Source organism: Corvus cornix, chromosome 1A (assembly GCF_000738735.6).
Source record: "Corvus cornix cornix isolate S_Up_H32 chromosome 1A, ASM73873v5, whole genome shotgun sequence".
NCBI lineage: Eukaryota > Metazoa > Chordata > Aves > Passeriformes > Corvidae > Corvus > Corvus cornix.
In genome coordinates, this window is record NC_047057.1 from 63097559 (window position 1) to 63115292 (window position 17734).

At 42.3% G+C, this 17734-nt stretch overlaps 1 protein-coding gene across 1 annotated transcript in view; it reads right to left on the reverse strand.

Annotated features, from left to right (window-relative positions):
- VWF (von Willebrand factor) overlaps positions 1-17734 on the reverse strand; it is a 123618-nt gene that overhangs the window by 58202 nt on the left and 47682 nt on the right. The window contains exons 19-26 of the mRNA XM_010410249.4: positions 13888-13991; positions 10569-10707; positions 8911-9045; positions 5407-5556; positions 4618-4758; positions 2865-2984; positions 2107-2263; positions 970-1128 (exon numbers count right to left, since the gene is read on the reverse strand). Of these exons, the coding sequence (XP_010408551.4) occupies positions 970-1128; positions 2107-2263; positions 2865-2984; positions 4618-4758; positions 5407-5556; positions 8911-9045; positions 10569-10707; positions 13888-13991 (1105 nt within the window). The remainder of the gene's footprint in view (positions 1-969; positions 1129-2106; positions 2264-2864; positions 2985-4617; positions 4759-5406; positions 5557-8910; positions 9046-10568; positions 10708-13887; positions 13992-17734) is intronic.

Here is a 17734-nt window from a genome sequence, read left to right on the forward strand (position 1 = left end):
AGAACAGTGTAAAGATGCCAGTTGTCATGAACTGTGAAACTAATCATGGGGTTAAAAACAAAACAATGTTTCTGAGGTGGGCTCAAACCTCCTGAATACTCTTGCTGGGTGTTGTGGCCACTGCTAACTCAACACAAAGCAGTATCTCCTTCCCTCATAGTGGCTTTTACTTAGATACTGGAAGCACCTAACCCAGTGTATAACCTGCAACAGCCAGCACCACACAGAAGGTAAACATATCTTTAGAACAAAGCATGGAAGATGTCAGGGGAAAAGGGCACTTTCCTTTTTACATGTATATTATTTATTTCTCCTCCTATCCTCTGCCTCGTTCTGATCAGGGTCCAGAATAGATACTTGGGGTCTTAAAATACCTTATTTCTTTGTCTTTGTGTCTTCAGGAATGATTTATGAGAGTTTTCAATCTACTTTTGGCCCTTGCTTGTCTTTCCGTCTTTCCCTTCCTCTCTTTCTTCTCCCTGTCCCATATTTCCCATAATTATTCCTTCCCCTTTACTACAAGAAGAGTTGCTGGAATAGTTAAGCTGGAAGCTCTGCTCACAGGAGGATGCCAGCTGGGCACTTTCAGGAGCATCTTGGAGGTAATAAGCAGATCAAAGCAATGGGTTTCCCCCACTGCTGTAGCTGCTCTGAAGCAGAGCATTTTATCAATTTCCAGCACAAATTCATACCCTACTTTAACCACAGAATCAACAATCTCTGTTCCCACACAGCCCCTATTCCTCCAGTCTCATCAAGCTGTTCCCATCCTCTCTCATCCTTGCTGGCAGGGATTCATCCTCCTCTTCTGGGCAGCACTTCATGCCCTCCACACACTGTGCTCATTTCACAAACTCAAACCAAGATGCCTAACCACCTCCCTCCTCAGGCAGTAAGGAACTGTGGTGAAAACATCAGCGAGCCTGTTAAGAAGGAAAGCTGTTTAAGTAAATCAAAAGAAGGACTTACCTGCAGGACAGTGTACATGGCACCCTTCCACACACTGCAGAGGACACTCCAAAGCCTGGGGGTGTTGGCACGTGACAGGACAAGCAGGTCCACAGCTATTGTATCTCCATTCACACTGATAATCTAATTCCTGTTTATTCAGGTCCTCACAGCTTTGTGCTAGGCAGGGAAAGAATCAGAGGCAAAAAAAAAAGAGTCAAACCATAATGTATACTTCACCATGCCTCTCAGAATTATGGCACATTGTACAAAGTGGACCACATATATACAGAAAAAGAAATATTTCCACCTATAAATAAAGAAATTTTTTTACTACATTATTGTTTTACTACAATCAGAGCAGGCCATGTCTTCACACTTACATCTTCTTCACATAATGAAATACTTGCTCTAGACCAGAAATTCTTGGATTTGATAATAGCAAATACAACACAATCATGAACTGTAGACTTTAATTAATGCACATGTATATGTATTACAGAAACTATTTCTTCCTCTAGATTTCGTACCACGTATCACACCCACAATTGATGGACAGGTTTGCCAGGTACAGAAATGGAACAGGGAGTGGGAATGTCAGAGCATGTGGTGATCTGTTTACCCACTGCTTTTCTGGTCCCATATTGTTCCCCCCACTTTCCCCTGCCCCTAGCCCTGGCCATTCCCTCGGGCTCTCCCTACTGTTCCTGTACCCCAACTCCGCCCATGTACAGCCCCTGAGCCCCTGAGAAAACCCCCTGCACCTGAATCAGGAGGTCTCTCTGTCTCTGGGGGTCACCAGGATGGGATGTAACCTTTAAAGGTCCTCTGAAACCTTCAGGGAGGGACCCTTCTCGCCTCCTTCGCCATCACTGGGTTGTAGAGCTGATAGCTGCCCAGAGCAAAAGTGCGGGGCCATCCGAAAAGGACTCCGGGAGGACAGAATGGCTGTCCTGCCCTAAGCAGCCCCGCGGAGCTCCCAGGGAAAGCTGCAGCTTGCTAAACTGAACCTAGCACTGCAACAAGAGCGAGCTGTTAGCCCAGCCCCATCAAGGTGAAATGCTCTGGATGTCAGCAGGAGCAGAGTTAAATCTGACCAGTCTGAGCCAAAACTTTGAACCTTTTCACCCAGTTGTGCCTCATGTTTTCTGTACTTACGGCACAGAGTCGGTGACCTCCAGTGAACAGCAACCCCCTTCTGTGCACAGGCGTGTGCGTAGGCTGCGATGGTGTCACAGAAACACTCACAGTCCCCAATAGACTCACATGCACAAGTGTCATACAGGCAGATGTCAATGTAGGGCTCAGGATTCACCTACAAGAGAGAAACACGGGGCACAGGACACTCTGAGACCCTTCATCTCCTTCCTGTACACATCATTAACCTTCAGCTAGTTTGGCTGCTCCTCTTGCCAAGGGCCGAGGGGCCACAGATCAGTGCAAATCTTTCTGCTGATGTCAGCAAAGACTCAAATTGGGCCATGTTCCCAAAGTTGCTACAGATACTGCAGTTTGAGGTCACTTAACATTTTAGGCCTTGGCCCCTTCCCTCTCATGCAGCAGCGTGGGTATAACACAGCCTGAATGGTATTGCATTTGCTCAGCTCCCCCTTCCCTCAAATCTCAACCCTTAGGCTTCACTTCATGTGCAGTCTCTGGGCTGTACAATAAAATTTCTCTTGGGCAGGAGTTACTTCATAGCTTTATAGGTGCATTTTCCCATAATGCATCCCATAAAGGTGCATTTTTCCCATAAAGCATCAGCTAAAGGACAAGGTGAGCGATGAGAACACCAGCCAGCCTCCACCAAGTCCTATGTGCTCTCAGCATAACCACACTTTTTCCCTCAGCTGTAATCAATGCCAGCACAGATCATGCAGAATTGAAGAATGTGAAACACATGACCCAATACTCACAAATTTTGTGCATTCTTCAAAGACACTTCCAGACAAAATGCTGCACGATGTTTCTACCATCATCTGCTTCACTATGTTTCCACCACACAGTGGAGACATAATGGTCTGTTCCAGGCTGGGCTTAATATTGTAAGAGACAAGTAGAGATTGCATTAGCCTTGTCTTCAGGACCTTGGGACTCTTCAAATTGAAGTTAGAGACTCACTAGCAATTTTTCATGACAAAGGAAATTGTTTCTTTGACTAAAGTTTCAACCTGTTGTACAACAAACACAGATCCTGTTGCAGCAGAGCAGATCACCTCCTTGATTTTCTCCAGCTCTTACTTGCACCCTGTAGTTCTAACTCAGGCATTCTGATGACAGGAAGACCCACTGCACCAAACACCCATCCTGACAAATGATCATCCACAACTCCTTGGAAGGTCCACCGGACTTAAAAGTATGATCAGACTTCAGCAGACAATACCCAAGGCTGCTGCTGAGTCAGAACAGCTCAGTAATCTTCCCTCCTCCCATTTAATTTATCTAAGAGAAAGGACCACTAGTACTGACATGAAGTTTAATACAGCAGCACCCTGCAGGTCCTGTCCTGTGCCTGAAATGAGAAGCTGCTCCTTCTCAGTCTTACCCTGTGGCCTCACTCCTCAGTACTGCAACTTTTTCCTGCACTGCAATCAAGTCAAATGAAAAAAAGTGACATTCAGCAAGGTAATACTGTGGCTATGTCACACTTGCACATAATTAGCAAACTAACCTAAAAGATTTCATGTGATCAAGAATAAATGCTTCAATGTATTTTTCTGGTAATTTAAATCTTGTAAGAAAAGTCCTAAAAAAGGCTCTCTCCACCCTCCTGTCCCTGATCATTTAGATAAATTTTCAAGGAGAAAAAAAAGCATCAGCTGAATGAAATGCTTTGTTTTACAAATGTCAAAACAAGTTGTTTTCAATGTGTTTCCTTGCACATTTCACTTGGAAATTCTTTGGGCTTTATTTGTCAGCTACGTACAAATTTATTATTCAATTTCATTCTTTCAAAACTCTGTGTTTGGAAAACTGGAAGTAGACTTTCATGTGTAATATAATTAGCATCCCATGTACTAGGACATAGATAACACTTTCAGAAAGCAGGCACCTTCCCCAAAATTCAGACACCATGATAGATGGCAATAAGGTTTTCCCATCCCCTCCTGTATCCTGCTTTTTCTGTCCAAGCCTTTCCAACTGGAAAATAACAACCGAATGCTCTTTACTAAAAAAAAAAAAAAAAAAAAAAAAAAAAAAAAAGAAAGAAAAAAAAAGAGAGAGAATCACATATAAAGAAATTAACCTGTGCATTCCATGGTTTGTAATGGACAGACTAAGATTTGGGATCTAGAAATCTGAATAGGGAAAAATGAAATTTTTATCTGAACTCCCCCTGACTGAAAATTACACTTAGTTTTTTAAGATTCAACTCTAAAATGAGATTTCCAGTGATACCTGGATTTCAAGCATCTGGGCTGGATAACTCTAGGAACAGCCTCTATCATAAATATTGGCTGTTTTAACATTCCTCTGAAGCCAGGCAGCACACAAGCTTTTCATAAGTTAATTGACCTTTTACCAGATTTCAAGAAATAATATTATTTGGCAAAAACATGGGGAAAGAAGTTAATTTCTACTTATTTTAATCCTTTCAAAGCTCTTTGTCCACTCTTCAGTGATACTGTAACCCACACTAATTAGTTTTCACAGTTCATTCACAATCACCTTTGCAACATCAGCACAGAGGGAATTAACTTTCCAAGAATTCCCAAAGTCAACTGGATCTACTTCAAGATGTTCACTGCTGCTGGTCAAATCATTGTTTTGGATTCCATCAAAATTTCCACACAGACCACACACTCGATCCTTGCAGGGAAAGAAACACAGAAAGCATTAATCTTACATCTGTAGGCCGGCTTAGGGTTTTGTCAAGAATTCTTTTTAGCCTGGTGCTTTAATGCCATGAGGTTTAAAAACTGAATTACCCACAGCCTTGCCAAGCCCACTAAGACAGATACAGTCTTCTCCCAGAGAATGTGTCGCTCCCATTCCCACTCTGGCTGTGGTGAAAGCAGGACCATGCTGTCTCCAAGGGCTCCAGAAAGCAGGACTGCTCTAATCAGCACTGCCTGGTGGCTCTGTTTGGAGTGTGTCCCTACAATCCCATTTCATTTTTGGAGATCGCTGTTCTATCCCCATCACCAGTAAATCTGGCTCTTTACACTGCTTTTCTTGAATGCAGAAGAAATCACTCAAGGCATGCTTATTCTGAGGCCCCACACCACCCATCCCTTCTGTCATAGCTCATCTCCAATGACCCAGGACTTGCCCCTTATAGTTGAACTACCAGGAAAATAAGGCAGTCCTGCAGTATTACCAAACAACCCCTCAATTTTCAAGCAAGTGCCTAATATTCCGTGGAAATCTACATTAAAAAAAAAAAAAAGCTGTTCCCCAGGGACAGGTTAAGTGCATTCTTTAGTGAGAATAAGAAGTAAAGCAAAAAACACTTACTTTGAAATTGCCTTTTAAGGTAACAGAGACTCCCATGGCCAGGTCCCAGGTCACACTGATGCTTTTGCCCAGTAAAATGATGTAATAACGGCCAGACTTGATGACATCTAAATTTTCATTTTCACCCCTAGGAGGTACCCTGATGTTTACCTGAATGAGAGAAGCACATTGTGCTATCAGCAGTCTCTATTATTATTATTTAAGGTAGGTGATTTTCCCAGTGGGACACGTTAACAGGTGCTTCCAAACATGCTGTTCTCCAGAGAGTTTCCATACGCTATCCAGATGCTCCAGAGAAAACCAGAAACTTGGGATTCAAGTACAGTATTTCAATTTCATCCCATTTCCAAAGTTTTTGAATGTGGTCCCAGGGTATAACACACAGATGCCAACAGATGAAGCAGGGCTGATAAAGACAATTATCTTTTTTTATCAGAAAATTGTATACTCAATTAATTACAAGTTTAGTATTGGTCACTAGTTCACTGAATAATTACACATTGGTTTGGGCTTTTTTTATTTCAGCTTTTTAGGAAACTTAACAATTCTATCCTTCTGGTTCAAGTGTAATGGGAACTGGGAGAACCACACAGTATCAGTGGCCCCTGAAAGACCAGAGTCTGATTCTGGAGTCGGGAAGGACCTTCTTCCCAACCAACTACACCACCAAGAAAAATCCAGAGAGATTCCTTTCAGTGTCTATTCATTTTTTCCCATCACTTTCCCTTCCCCTGTGTGCCTCTTTCTTTTTCCATCTGGCTTCAAATTCACCGCCTCCAGCTACTAAGAATTTAAGAGATTAATTTAAAATGCTCTCTTTCACACCATAATCCCCTTTCAATGGGAACTCTAATAGGATTATTAACCACATTTGGAAAGAAAAGTCTGGCATGGCTGTTACTTTCAGCACCATTAATGCATTAACTGCTTAGTTGTGGAAGAGGCAGATGAAAACTTTCAGTCAGTACAAATAACAATTAAAGTAGGGGAGAAAGGAGAGCCCAGAAACCATTCACCCACTCCCCTACTTTAAAGACAAAATATTTCCTTATCCCACTATTCTTTCTTGCTCAATTCAGTAAGAGCTCAGCACTGTTAATTCAATTCTTTTCATCTCTGAGTTATCATCAGAAACATTTATCCCAGAGAAGACAGTTCATATCTTCCACGGATCTCCTAAAGAAGGCCTTCAATGTCTTTAGGGAAGATATTAACAGATATTTTGGAGACTGAAAGCTTTTTAACCTCCTCCTATGCCCACCGCATTACTACACAGTATAGTCACTTGACCACTTAAAATTCTAGAACAGCCTTTGTCTTTCCAAATTCAGAGGGTTCCAAAAAAGAGAAGAGGACAAAGTTGAGCTTGGAGGTTGACCTAAATTACAGAATTTTTATGTTTATGGAGGCTTTTTGCCCAACCATGAAGTCATAAACTTTTGACCTTGCAAACCTGCAGATTTGTTTCAGAAAAGCAAAAATTATTTCATTTTTTTTTAAATGTCAGCCAGAACTGTAACATGCAGATACTTCAAATTTACCCCATTTACCTAAAAGTAGAAGCTGTTCTCAAAACATATCATCTTAAAACAATGTTAATTGGAAACATTTTAATGGCCAAAAAAATACCCGATTCTTCTGCTTGCTTCTAAGGATTCTTACGGAAAAAGAGTGTAAAAAGTCACCACTGAATGGGATTTTGCCTAGGAGTCTTCATATCAGTTGTTTTTCCTAAATCCCTCTTTTGGCTCTTGTTATTTCTAAGCAAACCTGCTCTAGGTATTATTACATTGAGGCTTAAACTCTCTAAAAAGCTAGAAATTCACTCAGGGTCATTTGGTGTAATACAGATCTAGCTCTTGCAAGGACAGGCTCCCTCAGGAACTAAACACCCTCGGATGCTGGAGCTGCTGGATGCCTACATCATCTGCTGTTTTCTTCTGGTCCTTTCCTACATGTCCAAAGGGAATCACAGCTTTTCTGAAAATCTGTCACCTAAAGAAGCTTTCAGACAAAGTCCAGCTCAATGGAATGATCCCTGCACTGCTACTCACCCTCACCCAGGCAGGGGACTTGTGTAGCATAAAAATAAAGAATTGGACAACCAATATGCCTTGTGTTCATTCCTGCAGCACCCAAAGGCCTGCATGGATCCTATGCTGTCAAGGTGCACTGCACAGACACCTTTAATAAAGGTCATGTTTTTGTGCTCCTGCCAAGGTCAGGGACAATTCACAGGCAATTCCAAACCTGGTACAGCTTTATCTCTTAACCCAAAACAAGGCAAATGTAGAGTGTTTGACTTTCACTGGGAACATTCTTGCAAATCTCTGGTCCACATGCCAGCTCAAAGCACAAGACTTCTGAAAAGGGAGCAATTGAAACAATAATCCACTGCAGCTCTGCAATGGTTGAGCTCACAGACAGCCTGAATTGTTGCAGTGCTCAAGGCAAAGGGCTGAACTCTGCCCTCTGGAAAGCTCATTTCCAGGTGGGAAGGGGCATGGAAGGTGGAAGTGATTCTTGGTCAATTCTTCCATGTTTGTTAGCAGGAAAAGGAAGGAAAAAGAAGAATAGAGTCATGTGGATAGTCCATCTAGCAATTTAACAGAGAAAAAGACAGCTGACATTTCAGTATCAGCTTGTTTGAGCTGTGACTTTTTTTTGTTGTGCATGTGTGCTCAGTCCTTCAGATTGCTAAATCAGCTCTGGTGTTTTACTAGCCATGGGTCAGTCATTTCTTAGCCCTTCCTTGCACTTCATGTTGCTGGAAACAGGCTTTGACAAGCCATGTTTAGAAAGAGTCTGGGACCCCCAATATATGAAGGACATGGAGTTGTTGGAATGAGTCCAGAGGAGGCCACCAAGATGCTCAGAGGGCTGGAGTAGCTCTGCCATGAAAATGGACTGAAAGAGTGGGGATTGTTCAGCCTGAAGAGAAGGCTCCAGGGTGACCTTATTGCAGCCTTCTAGTAGCTAAAGGCACTACAAAAGAACTGGGCAGAGACTACTGACAAGGGCCTGGAGTGACAGGATGAGGGGCAATGGCCTCACACTGACAAAGGGCAGGTTTAGATGGGATATTGGGAAGAAATCATTCCCTGTGAGGGTGGTGAGGCCCTGGCACAGGTTGCCCAGAGAAGCTGTGACTGTCCCATCCCTGGAAGTGTTCCAGGCCAGGCTGGATGGGGCTCTGAGCAACCTGGGATAGTGGATAGTGGAAGGCATCCCTGCCCATGGCAGGGGAGTAGAACTAGGTAATCTTTCAGGTCCCTTCCAACACAAACCACTCTATGATTATCTGAGATAAACTGGTTGGCATCAAGCAGAAATACCAAAACAGCATTTTACCTCTGGAAGCAAAATGGATAAATATAATCCTGCTAATCTGTTCATTTTATGATCAAGAACCCCTGAGTGTGAGGTCATTCATGCCTCATTTTACTGAACAATCTGAAATTCTTTTCCCAAAAAAATAGGAAAGAAAGAAAAAAGAGTACATACGTTTCCATTAAACAGCTCTATTTCCCCTCCTTCGTACATAATGACAACCCTCTTGGTGCACTTTTCTCCAGTGAAGCCACAGCCTTCATTTAAAATGAGTATCTGGAACGTTCCAGAGTCACCCTTGCAGAAATCCTATCAGATAAAAAAATAAATGAGTCAGTAATGTAGAGTATTTGAAAAACACATACAGGGAAAAACACAGAGAAAAAAGAAACTTCAATCAACAGTGTGTAATCTGTGGCCAATATGATATATATTGGCATGCCAAGTGTTCCCATATTCATTTAGTTTGTGCTTAGCACTGATACTCATGTGGTCCATCCCTTAAAGAGTGAGGCACACTCTGCCAGTGACACACACATGCATAATTTGGAGAGTATTCTTTGGAAGGGAGAAGCCACAATACTACAGTACCTGTGATATTAAAGATGTATGATGGGCACAGTGTATATCTGAATACACAGATAGCTTAATGTATTGATTTTCTTTTAAATCCAGTATTTCTGAGGTCCTTGAAGACTTCATGCTACATTTCTATGATAACTCATATCTCTTAGATTCTTTTTTTTTTTGGTTGTGTTCAATTTTTTCAGTACACACCTTTTAAGGAAAAGGCCCTGTGTGGAGTTCTTTGTGTCTGTCATTTAAGAAAAACAGATCTAAATTCCATTTTTAGTAGTTTTGTAGTAGTGTATGGTACTGCTGCCCTTAAGACCTTTACACAGAGCTCTCACTAGTGGCAGAGCAATCACTCCTCAAAGTAATCCAGCTGGCAGCAAGGTGGGAGCATATTTCAAAGATCAAGGCAGACGCAGGTTGATCACACCTTCCTGCCTAAGGAGAGCTGCAAGGAGGACTGTGCCTCATGAGGACTCTGTGGGGAAAATAGTAGCTCACCCAAGAAACACATCACACTGTAACTGCAGAATATTGTTGTTATCCATCAGCAGTGAACCCATCTAGTTCTAGACCAAATTTTCAGATAAATCCTTGTTTGCACAGACATCTCTAAATACATGACACTTTGCATGTAGACAAGCCTTTATCTTAGTTAACTCCAAATTTTGGCTGCTTCCACAAATCAAAAGTTGAGTTTAGTGTGCTCTACCTTTATCCCCCTTTCCTCCTTGCTGTGAGGAAAATGGATATTGTCAGTGGACTCCAAGCAGGTGGTGCATGGAACAGAACATGGAACAGAACATGGACCATGCGGAAGGGAACGAGCTGAGCCTGTGCTCTGGGGGCATTTAGGGAAGGTTCACTGAGCATTCCCTGTCTCACTCAGCCAGACAGCAAGCTACCACTCCAGGATAAAAAAACAAAAGGAGGAAAAGTTGATTTATGGATATCCACAATTCCGTTTTAGAGATGAGATTCAGACAGCTCCTCTCTGTACCGAGGTGCTCTCATAAGGTTCACGACAACCAGCTGGACACGTGGCAGCCTGATTTCTACAGAACACAACACACTCTTCAAAGTTCTCAAGACACTTGTCTCATCTCCAAAGACATTAATAAGCTCTATTCTCCTCTACAATACATCTGGCTAAGTAATTAGAAATACTTTACTGTGATTTATCCAAACACTGGGCTTCTCACCTGGTGCAAAACTCTTTTCATATGATCAGGCAGCTTTAGCATTTGACACGCTCTTACCTGAGCTAACACATATTGGCAGTTTCCTGGAAACTTGTATTTCAGTCCATCAAATGTCAAGTAATGAGCTGTACCAATAGCAGTGCAGGTGCCATCACACAGATTTTTGGTGCACTCCCACTTCCTGCCCTGGCACATGCTGTAACAGAGAAAAGGAGGCAGTGACAGTTGTCCTTATCTCAATGTAAATAACGAGCAAGAGAAGGCAAAGTGCTTTAGGCAACGTGAAAGTGCTACAGTCTCTGCCTCTAGGAGCTTTCTACCACCAGATAAGATACTCTCTCATTAGCATAAATTAGCATATGTTAGCAGTGGGTGTATAAATCCAGACAGTGCATGAAGATTAAATGAATAAGGGATGTGTTTCTCTGTTTCTTACAAGCTGCATGTAGGACTCTTCGTGGTTTGAATTTCCCTGTTACAAAATAGGTCAGGACAGAGCCTGCTGGAGTATTCTTTTATACTAGAATTTTATTTAGGATATGCTGCTCTGCTCCAAGTACCCTTTCAGCAAAACAGAGCATCCACCACTATTGCCCTTTTCCAGAGGTATCCTGGAGAACCACAGCCTCGATACAGAAGCTGCAGGTATGAAAGGGGAGCTTTCCCTTGACATCCACAGGCTTTTGATCAGTGAAATAAATTGATTTGCTAACTAGCAAAAGACTGAGCAAATACAATAAAAACCAAAATCAGTGGAGACTTAGAATACCATTTGACACAATATCTAATAATAATAATTTAATAATTAATAAGCAGTCTATGCCTGCAGGATGGCAAAACATTCATCCACTAAATGCTCCATGAATGCAGAGGGACATCATCACTGCCCCAGGAATTTTCTAATCAAGCTCTGTGAGGGCAGGGAAAGAGGAATTCTACCCATGCTTTACAGACATAAAAACTCAAGGATAAAAAACTTGAAGTATTTTCCCAAGATGAAATTGCTACCCAAAGGAAAAACCGGGCACTGAACTGAGTTCTCTGACAACAACATTTCACATTCTAATAAATATCATGCAAGACATTTTCTTCAAAGAATGAAATTTCAGTAGCATGAAACCTATTGCCCCCTCTCCTCTATGAATTCTCTGCTAGCAGTTAGACAAGAGCAAGATTTTGTAAATACGTGCATGGACAGATCATAAGGTACGTGGGGTAGTTAAATTCAGATTAGCAAATTTCTGCTGTGCACTGCTCCACAAGTGTGACTCCAAAATTTTCATTGCACTCCACATTGAATTCCCAATACATTGCATAACAGAAGGTTTGCCACTGGCTTAGGCTTGGAGACATTCCGTTGTTCATGAATTAGGGTCTCCCATATGTCAAGTCGGATGCAAACGCCAAATCTGACACCTCTGGTTCATATATTGCCTTTGCAGGTGTTCACATCTGGCTAAGAACAAGTGAGAATGAGAACTCCTGCAACAGCAGTACAAAAAGCAGAAACAAAAGAAAAGGAAGATCTCAACCTCCAAAACGCAGACTCGCAATCCTTATTAATTCTCAAAGCAATAGTAATTTCCTATATCACTTTCTAAATGACATTTGACTTGATATTTGCTGAGAACTATCAGGAAACTTTTCAAAGTCACATAGTTCAAAAAAGCCCTGGTGACATTTTTTGAAGGGACCTTATTTCCAATTTTACTTTCAAATTCATAAAAAACACCTAAAATGTGAGGAAGAACTTTATATCAGTGAGAAAAAGCCTGATTTCTAACATTTCCTCAACCCTGATATTGACGGTAATTCTATATATTTGAGGAAATATCATTTACAGTGGCACTGCCAGAATTACGTGGGCAGCTACAAGAATGAAGCAACATGGTTATGATTATTTTAAGATCAAATATTATAAGAATGATTGAAAATAAAAAGTCTGATCATGGTTATTGTGAGGAATCTTGCAAATTTCTCAACACTGAAGGGTTTTACACTGTACTCTTCTTGTTTCAATAAAATTTTCATGGTGCCTGTTTTTCAGCTGAGTCACTTTTACCTACAGGCAATGTAAGCAGGTTATAGAATATGTATCTAGACAAAAACATCAACTTCTCCATCTTTTCAAGCCTATTTTTCCCCAGGTTTAATTACAGTACATGGATTCACAATGTTATATGTAGCTGCAAAGGAAGGAAATGAAACGAAACACTGGGAGGTCAGTATTTCCATATAAAACCTTAATCCAAGACTAACTTACACTAGTTAGGAGCGCTCCCACTAGTTAAAAAATGCAAAACTTGAAAATCACTGTTATTCAAAGATCAATGTACCAACCAAAGTCAACCCCTGGACTCTCCAGCGGTGCTGATTCCTCTGACCCAGCTCCACCCAGTCATACAGAGGATGACAAACATTGCTCGTGGGCTTGCCACAGAGCTGGGCAGGGATATTTTGGGTAGAATGCATGACATATTCTCAAGTCTGAGTTCAAAAAACCCCCAGAATTTTCACACTGTTGGTGGCTGAAGGTCCTACATCCTGGACTCATGGATCTCTGAAGGAAAGGACCACCATTCTCCCCACAAACACATGGAAAGCAAAGCCCCTCCAGTGCAGCCAAACTGCTGTGCAGGAGAAGCCAAGAGTGGCCCACTGTAGTTTACCAAAGGCTGTGCTGAGGGCTTCCCTCCATGCAAACTGAGCAGCCTAGAACTCCCTTTTGAACCTATAAATCCTTTTTCAGCAACCAAACAGGGTAAGGGAGAAAGACAGCAGGATAAGGGTGAAAGACACAGAGCACTTACTTTATTCTTCTGAGAAAGTACAAGTTTTCCATCTGTTTTCATCTTTTTTTAACGTATCAATGGACACAGCACTCTTTTGAGATATAAGAGGTCGACCCTGTCTCTTCCTAGTTCTTTATCATTTGCCTAAAAACCTCCTATCATATTACAGCTGGTGCATCACACCCCTTCTGGCTGAAAAGGGCTGATTTGAAGGGCCTCAGACAGCCCAAAAAAAAGGGAAACATGACAGCAAAGCCTAGTGACAAAGCCCAGGCTCCATTGCTCCCACCCCAAAGCATATAGATCCTAAATTGTTATCTTGTGTTGCAAAATCCCCTATCTAGTGCCTACAGAGGAGTTGCACAGACACACAACTATTTGTAGGGCACCAGGTAGAGGTTGCCAGACATTGCAAGGAATTTTGTTGGATCTTTGTGCAACATGCAAAGGGAATGTGCTGTCTGTGCATACTACACTGCAAAAACTGGCTTTCTATAAAACAGATCTGTTAAGCAGGCAATATTTGGTGTTACCAGAAACCCAGCAGGCCCCCTAAAGAGAAAAACACCCTTCCAGTGGCTCACCAGGTGTTGCAGTCCTTAGTCACTGTCTCTCCCTTGGAATATTCTCTTCCATTGTGGAAGCACGGGCACCTCTCAGGAGCAACACATTTGTTTTCATGTCGCACCTAAGCAGAAAATATAATTTGTCACCACACGGGGCTGTTGGTACATGGCCATATGCAGGGTGAGCAAGCAGCCAGGAGCAAGCACAGAATGTGTGGGTGAAAAATAAAAGGTTGAAAAGAATAAAAGAAAGGATGAAGGCTATCCAAGGTAAGAAAGGTACAGTACTACTAATACTTTTACCCATTAACAAAAATAGAGCTGTAGGTACATAAATCACAGTCTTATGGGTACACAAATCACAGCTTGCTCCCACCATCTCGAGCTGCTGGGAGAATAGATGACATTATAGCAGAACATCACAATGAGAAGGTTCAGGATGCAGTGAGGATAAAACCAGGCTAACCTGAATATGGAGAGCATATTATAGGTGAATAGCTTCTCACACACAACAAACTGGGAAAGGGCCTACTAGAAAAGCAGGCAAAGGGCCTAGATGGACTAAAAATGGGAATAGGAACACTGAGGAGGAGACCAGAAGACACAGCACCTGACCTACCCACGTGCAAATGCAGGTGCTGTTGCTACAGACAACAGCCCCTTAACGAAGCCAATCCTCTATCAACTCGCCTCTGAAAATTGCAGTAATCACTCATTTTCTTTCAAATCCCTATTTATTTCCTGGAAGACAGGATAAATATCAGTCCACTTGAGGTATTATTCTGCTCTCTCTGCAGCAGGCCCTGTTGCTGGGAAGTAGGACATTATGTTCTACCCATATTTTCAGTTTCACCCTTCTGATCTGAGTTTGTATGACAACAAATCATTTGTCCCACTTAAACAAAAAAAAGAAACAAAAACAAACCAAAAAGCTACAACCAAAGTAAAACAAGTAATGCCTTTAGACTATTCCGTTTTTCCATTCCTTTTCTGTTTTCTTTTTCTGTGATTACTTTCCATTTTGAAGACCCCCAGTTTTAGAGAATCAAACACAACCAAAGCTGGCTGTGCTGACTTTTCACTCAATAGCAGTTCTGGCAAAGCCAGGATAGGTTTGGCTCTTGTTTCATGGAATACCTAAATGGAGAGCCCTTCCCCTTCTTCTCATTCAAAAGTCACAAAATATCACCTTCCCACTTTAAACTCTCTCTGCAAAATCATTAAAATAGTTTCTTTTTTACCATTAAATATGGGCCAGTGAGATCAATGTAGTCTGAATGCCAGGTTAATAAAGAAGAACAGCTTTGCCTTTTCCTATGGGGACCTAGAACTGCCACATGGAGCAACTCATAAAAAAAGATTTCACAGCCCAGAGACCCTTCCTTCATACACAGCTCCATGTGTACTGTGGCTTATGGAGAGCTGCATTATGCCAAATAAAATCGCTTCCATAGAAGCAAGATGGAAACAAAGAAATGCTTTTCTAGATAATGGAGCGGCAGCTCTGCCTTCACCTTTACAAAGGATGGTGAGAAAACAATCCAGAGAAGACCAGAAAGAAGAGTTTAATACCTTCTTTCCTTCCTTTCTGGTGGCATTTAGGAAAAAAGCAGGAACATGACCTCACACTCGTGGCTACATTTCTCAATTTTTGCAGTGTTCAGCAAAACAGTTCACAATACACTTGAGGGCTTGCCTCTGGATACAAAACTTGGGATTAGACATCTGGTCAGTAAAAGGAGAATTAGAACCTCTTCTCCTTGCTCCCTAAAAACTGGTATAAATTGGTATCTGTATTTCTATCACAATTAGAGCAACAGCTGCTAATCTACCACTAAAGAGGGAAGAGCACCTTGTCTGAACACCAGAGTGGGTGGGTGAGATTCAGCAAGCAGGACATAAAAACCCAAAGCAGACTTTGACCAGAAGAACAATCATTTTCTCTGCAAAACCCAATGAATTATGATTTTGTTATCAGTAACACACAATCCACTGGGCCTGTTAACACCCCATCCAAAAGCTGGGGCACATGTGGCAGCCTGATGCCATGCTGCACTACAAGGACCATGTGGTACACTACAAGGCCAGGAGCACTATTCACAAGCAGCTGGATTTTCTGTGGAAGTCTCTCGATCCATCAATAGACTGCAGTTAATACAGGAGATTTAGCAGCCCTGAGTGCTTGAGATGACAGGAGGCAGCAGCACTGGGGAGGCAACCATGAAAAGACATAGGTTTGTAATGAAAACAGCTGCTGTTTGCACCATTAAATGCCCTTAGGATTACAAGTGGTTGGCTAACAGCTAAGGATTCTCCCATTACTTGGGGATCAAACAGAAATGTCCATCATTTCCTTGCTCTGTCTTATTAATTGCTAAACCTTAAAAAATCTTGAAAAAGGAAGGACAATTTACAGGTTTCAGAACCTTTAAGACTCTCCTTATCCACACTCATAAGAGGTGATTGTCCATTCTGCTCTGCGCTGGTGCAACCTCACCTTGAGTCCTGGAGGCAGTTTTGGGAAGCACAATATAACAATCTAAAGCTGTTAGAGAGTGTCCAAAGGAGGTTACAAAGATGGTGAAGGGCCTGGAGGGGAAGCCACATGAGGAGTGGCTGAGGGCCCTTGGTCTGTTAGGCTGGAGGAGACTGAGGTCAGAGCCCACAGCAGTTCTGCAGCTTCCTCACCTGGGGAAGCGGAGGGGCAGGCACTGCTCTCTGCTCTGTGTGACCAGGGACAGGACCTGAGGGAACGGCTGGAGCTGTGTCAGGGGAGGAGTTAAGTTGGATTTTCGGAAGTTTTGTTCCCCCAGAGGGTGGTGGGGCACTGAACAGGCTCCCCAGGGAATGGGCACGGCCCCAAGGCTGCCAGAGCTCCAGGAGTGTTTGGATGCTCTCAGGGATGCACAGGGTGGGATTGTTGGGGTGTCTGCAGGGCCAGGAGCTGGGCTGGATGATCCTTCTGGGTCCCCTCCAAGTCAGGAGATTCTGTGGTCCTGAAATCCAACTCAATGAGCCTAAACTTTGAACTCTCTTGGTCAACACAATTTGATGAGTATCCCTCTGTCAAGGGAAGCTCAGACATGGCTCTGTTCCACCTGGCACACCTGTGGATTTCAGTGGAAAGTCAGCCAAAGGTATAAAGGAATGCGGCATTAAGTAAAGGAAGTGGGTCAGATTAGAACCCAATAGCTAACAGGCTTTAGAATAAGAGACTGGTTTGGAGTAGAAGGGACCTTAAAGATCATCCAGCTCCATGAAGAGGGACACCTTCCACCAGACCAGGTGTCTCAGAGCCCCATCCAACCTGGCCTTGGACACTCCCAGGGGTGGGGCATCCACAGCTTCTCTGGGCAACCTGTGCCAGGGCCTCAGCACCCTCACAGGGAACAATTTCTTTCATAAATGTTTCCTTTAACTAAAACAGCCTCTCACCCTTACAGTGCAAACAAAGACAAGTCAAAAACATGTTAGGACATCAAAATGTGCTGGTCTACACCTGACTTCTCTTTCTTATGCTAGCTGTATGGCTCTGATATTTATTTGACATGCCCACCTCCTCATGAAGATATTGTAATATCGGATAAGCCCACACTGAAAAATATACAACAGAGAAATCAAAATAGTCTGGCAAATTTCAGTTGAAAACAGTTAGCAAGCAGACAAAACAATCTTCCAAACTTTCCTGGTTAAGATGTTTAGGGTTTGTATTTTTTTTCCTTTTTCTACTAACGTATCAAAGTTTTAGAAATAGTTTTATTTCAGCAGTCAGAATGCAATAAAATATTTCATTTAAATTTTAAACCTTAATTTTGTGTCAGTCACTGGGAATGGAAAGAAACTAATTTTCTACTTTTGGAGTGTC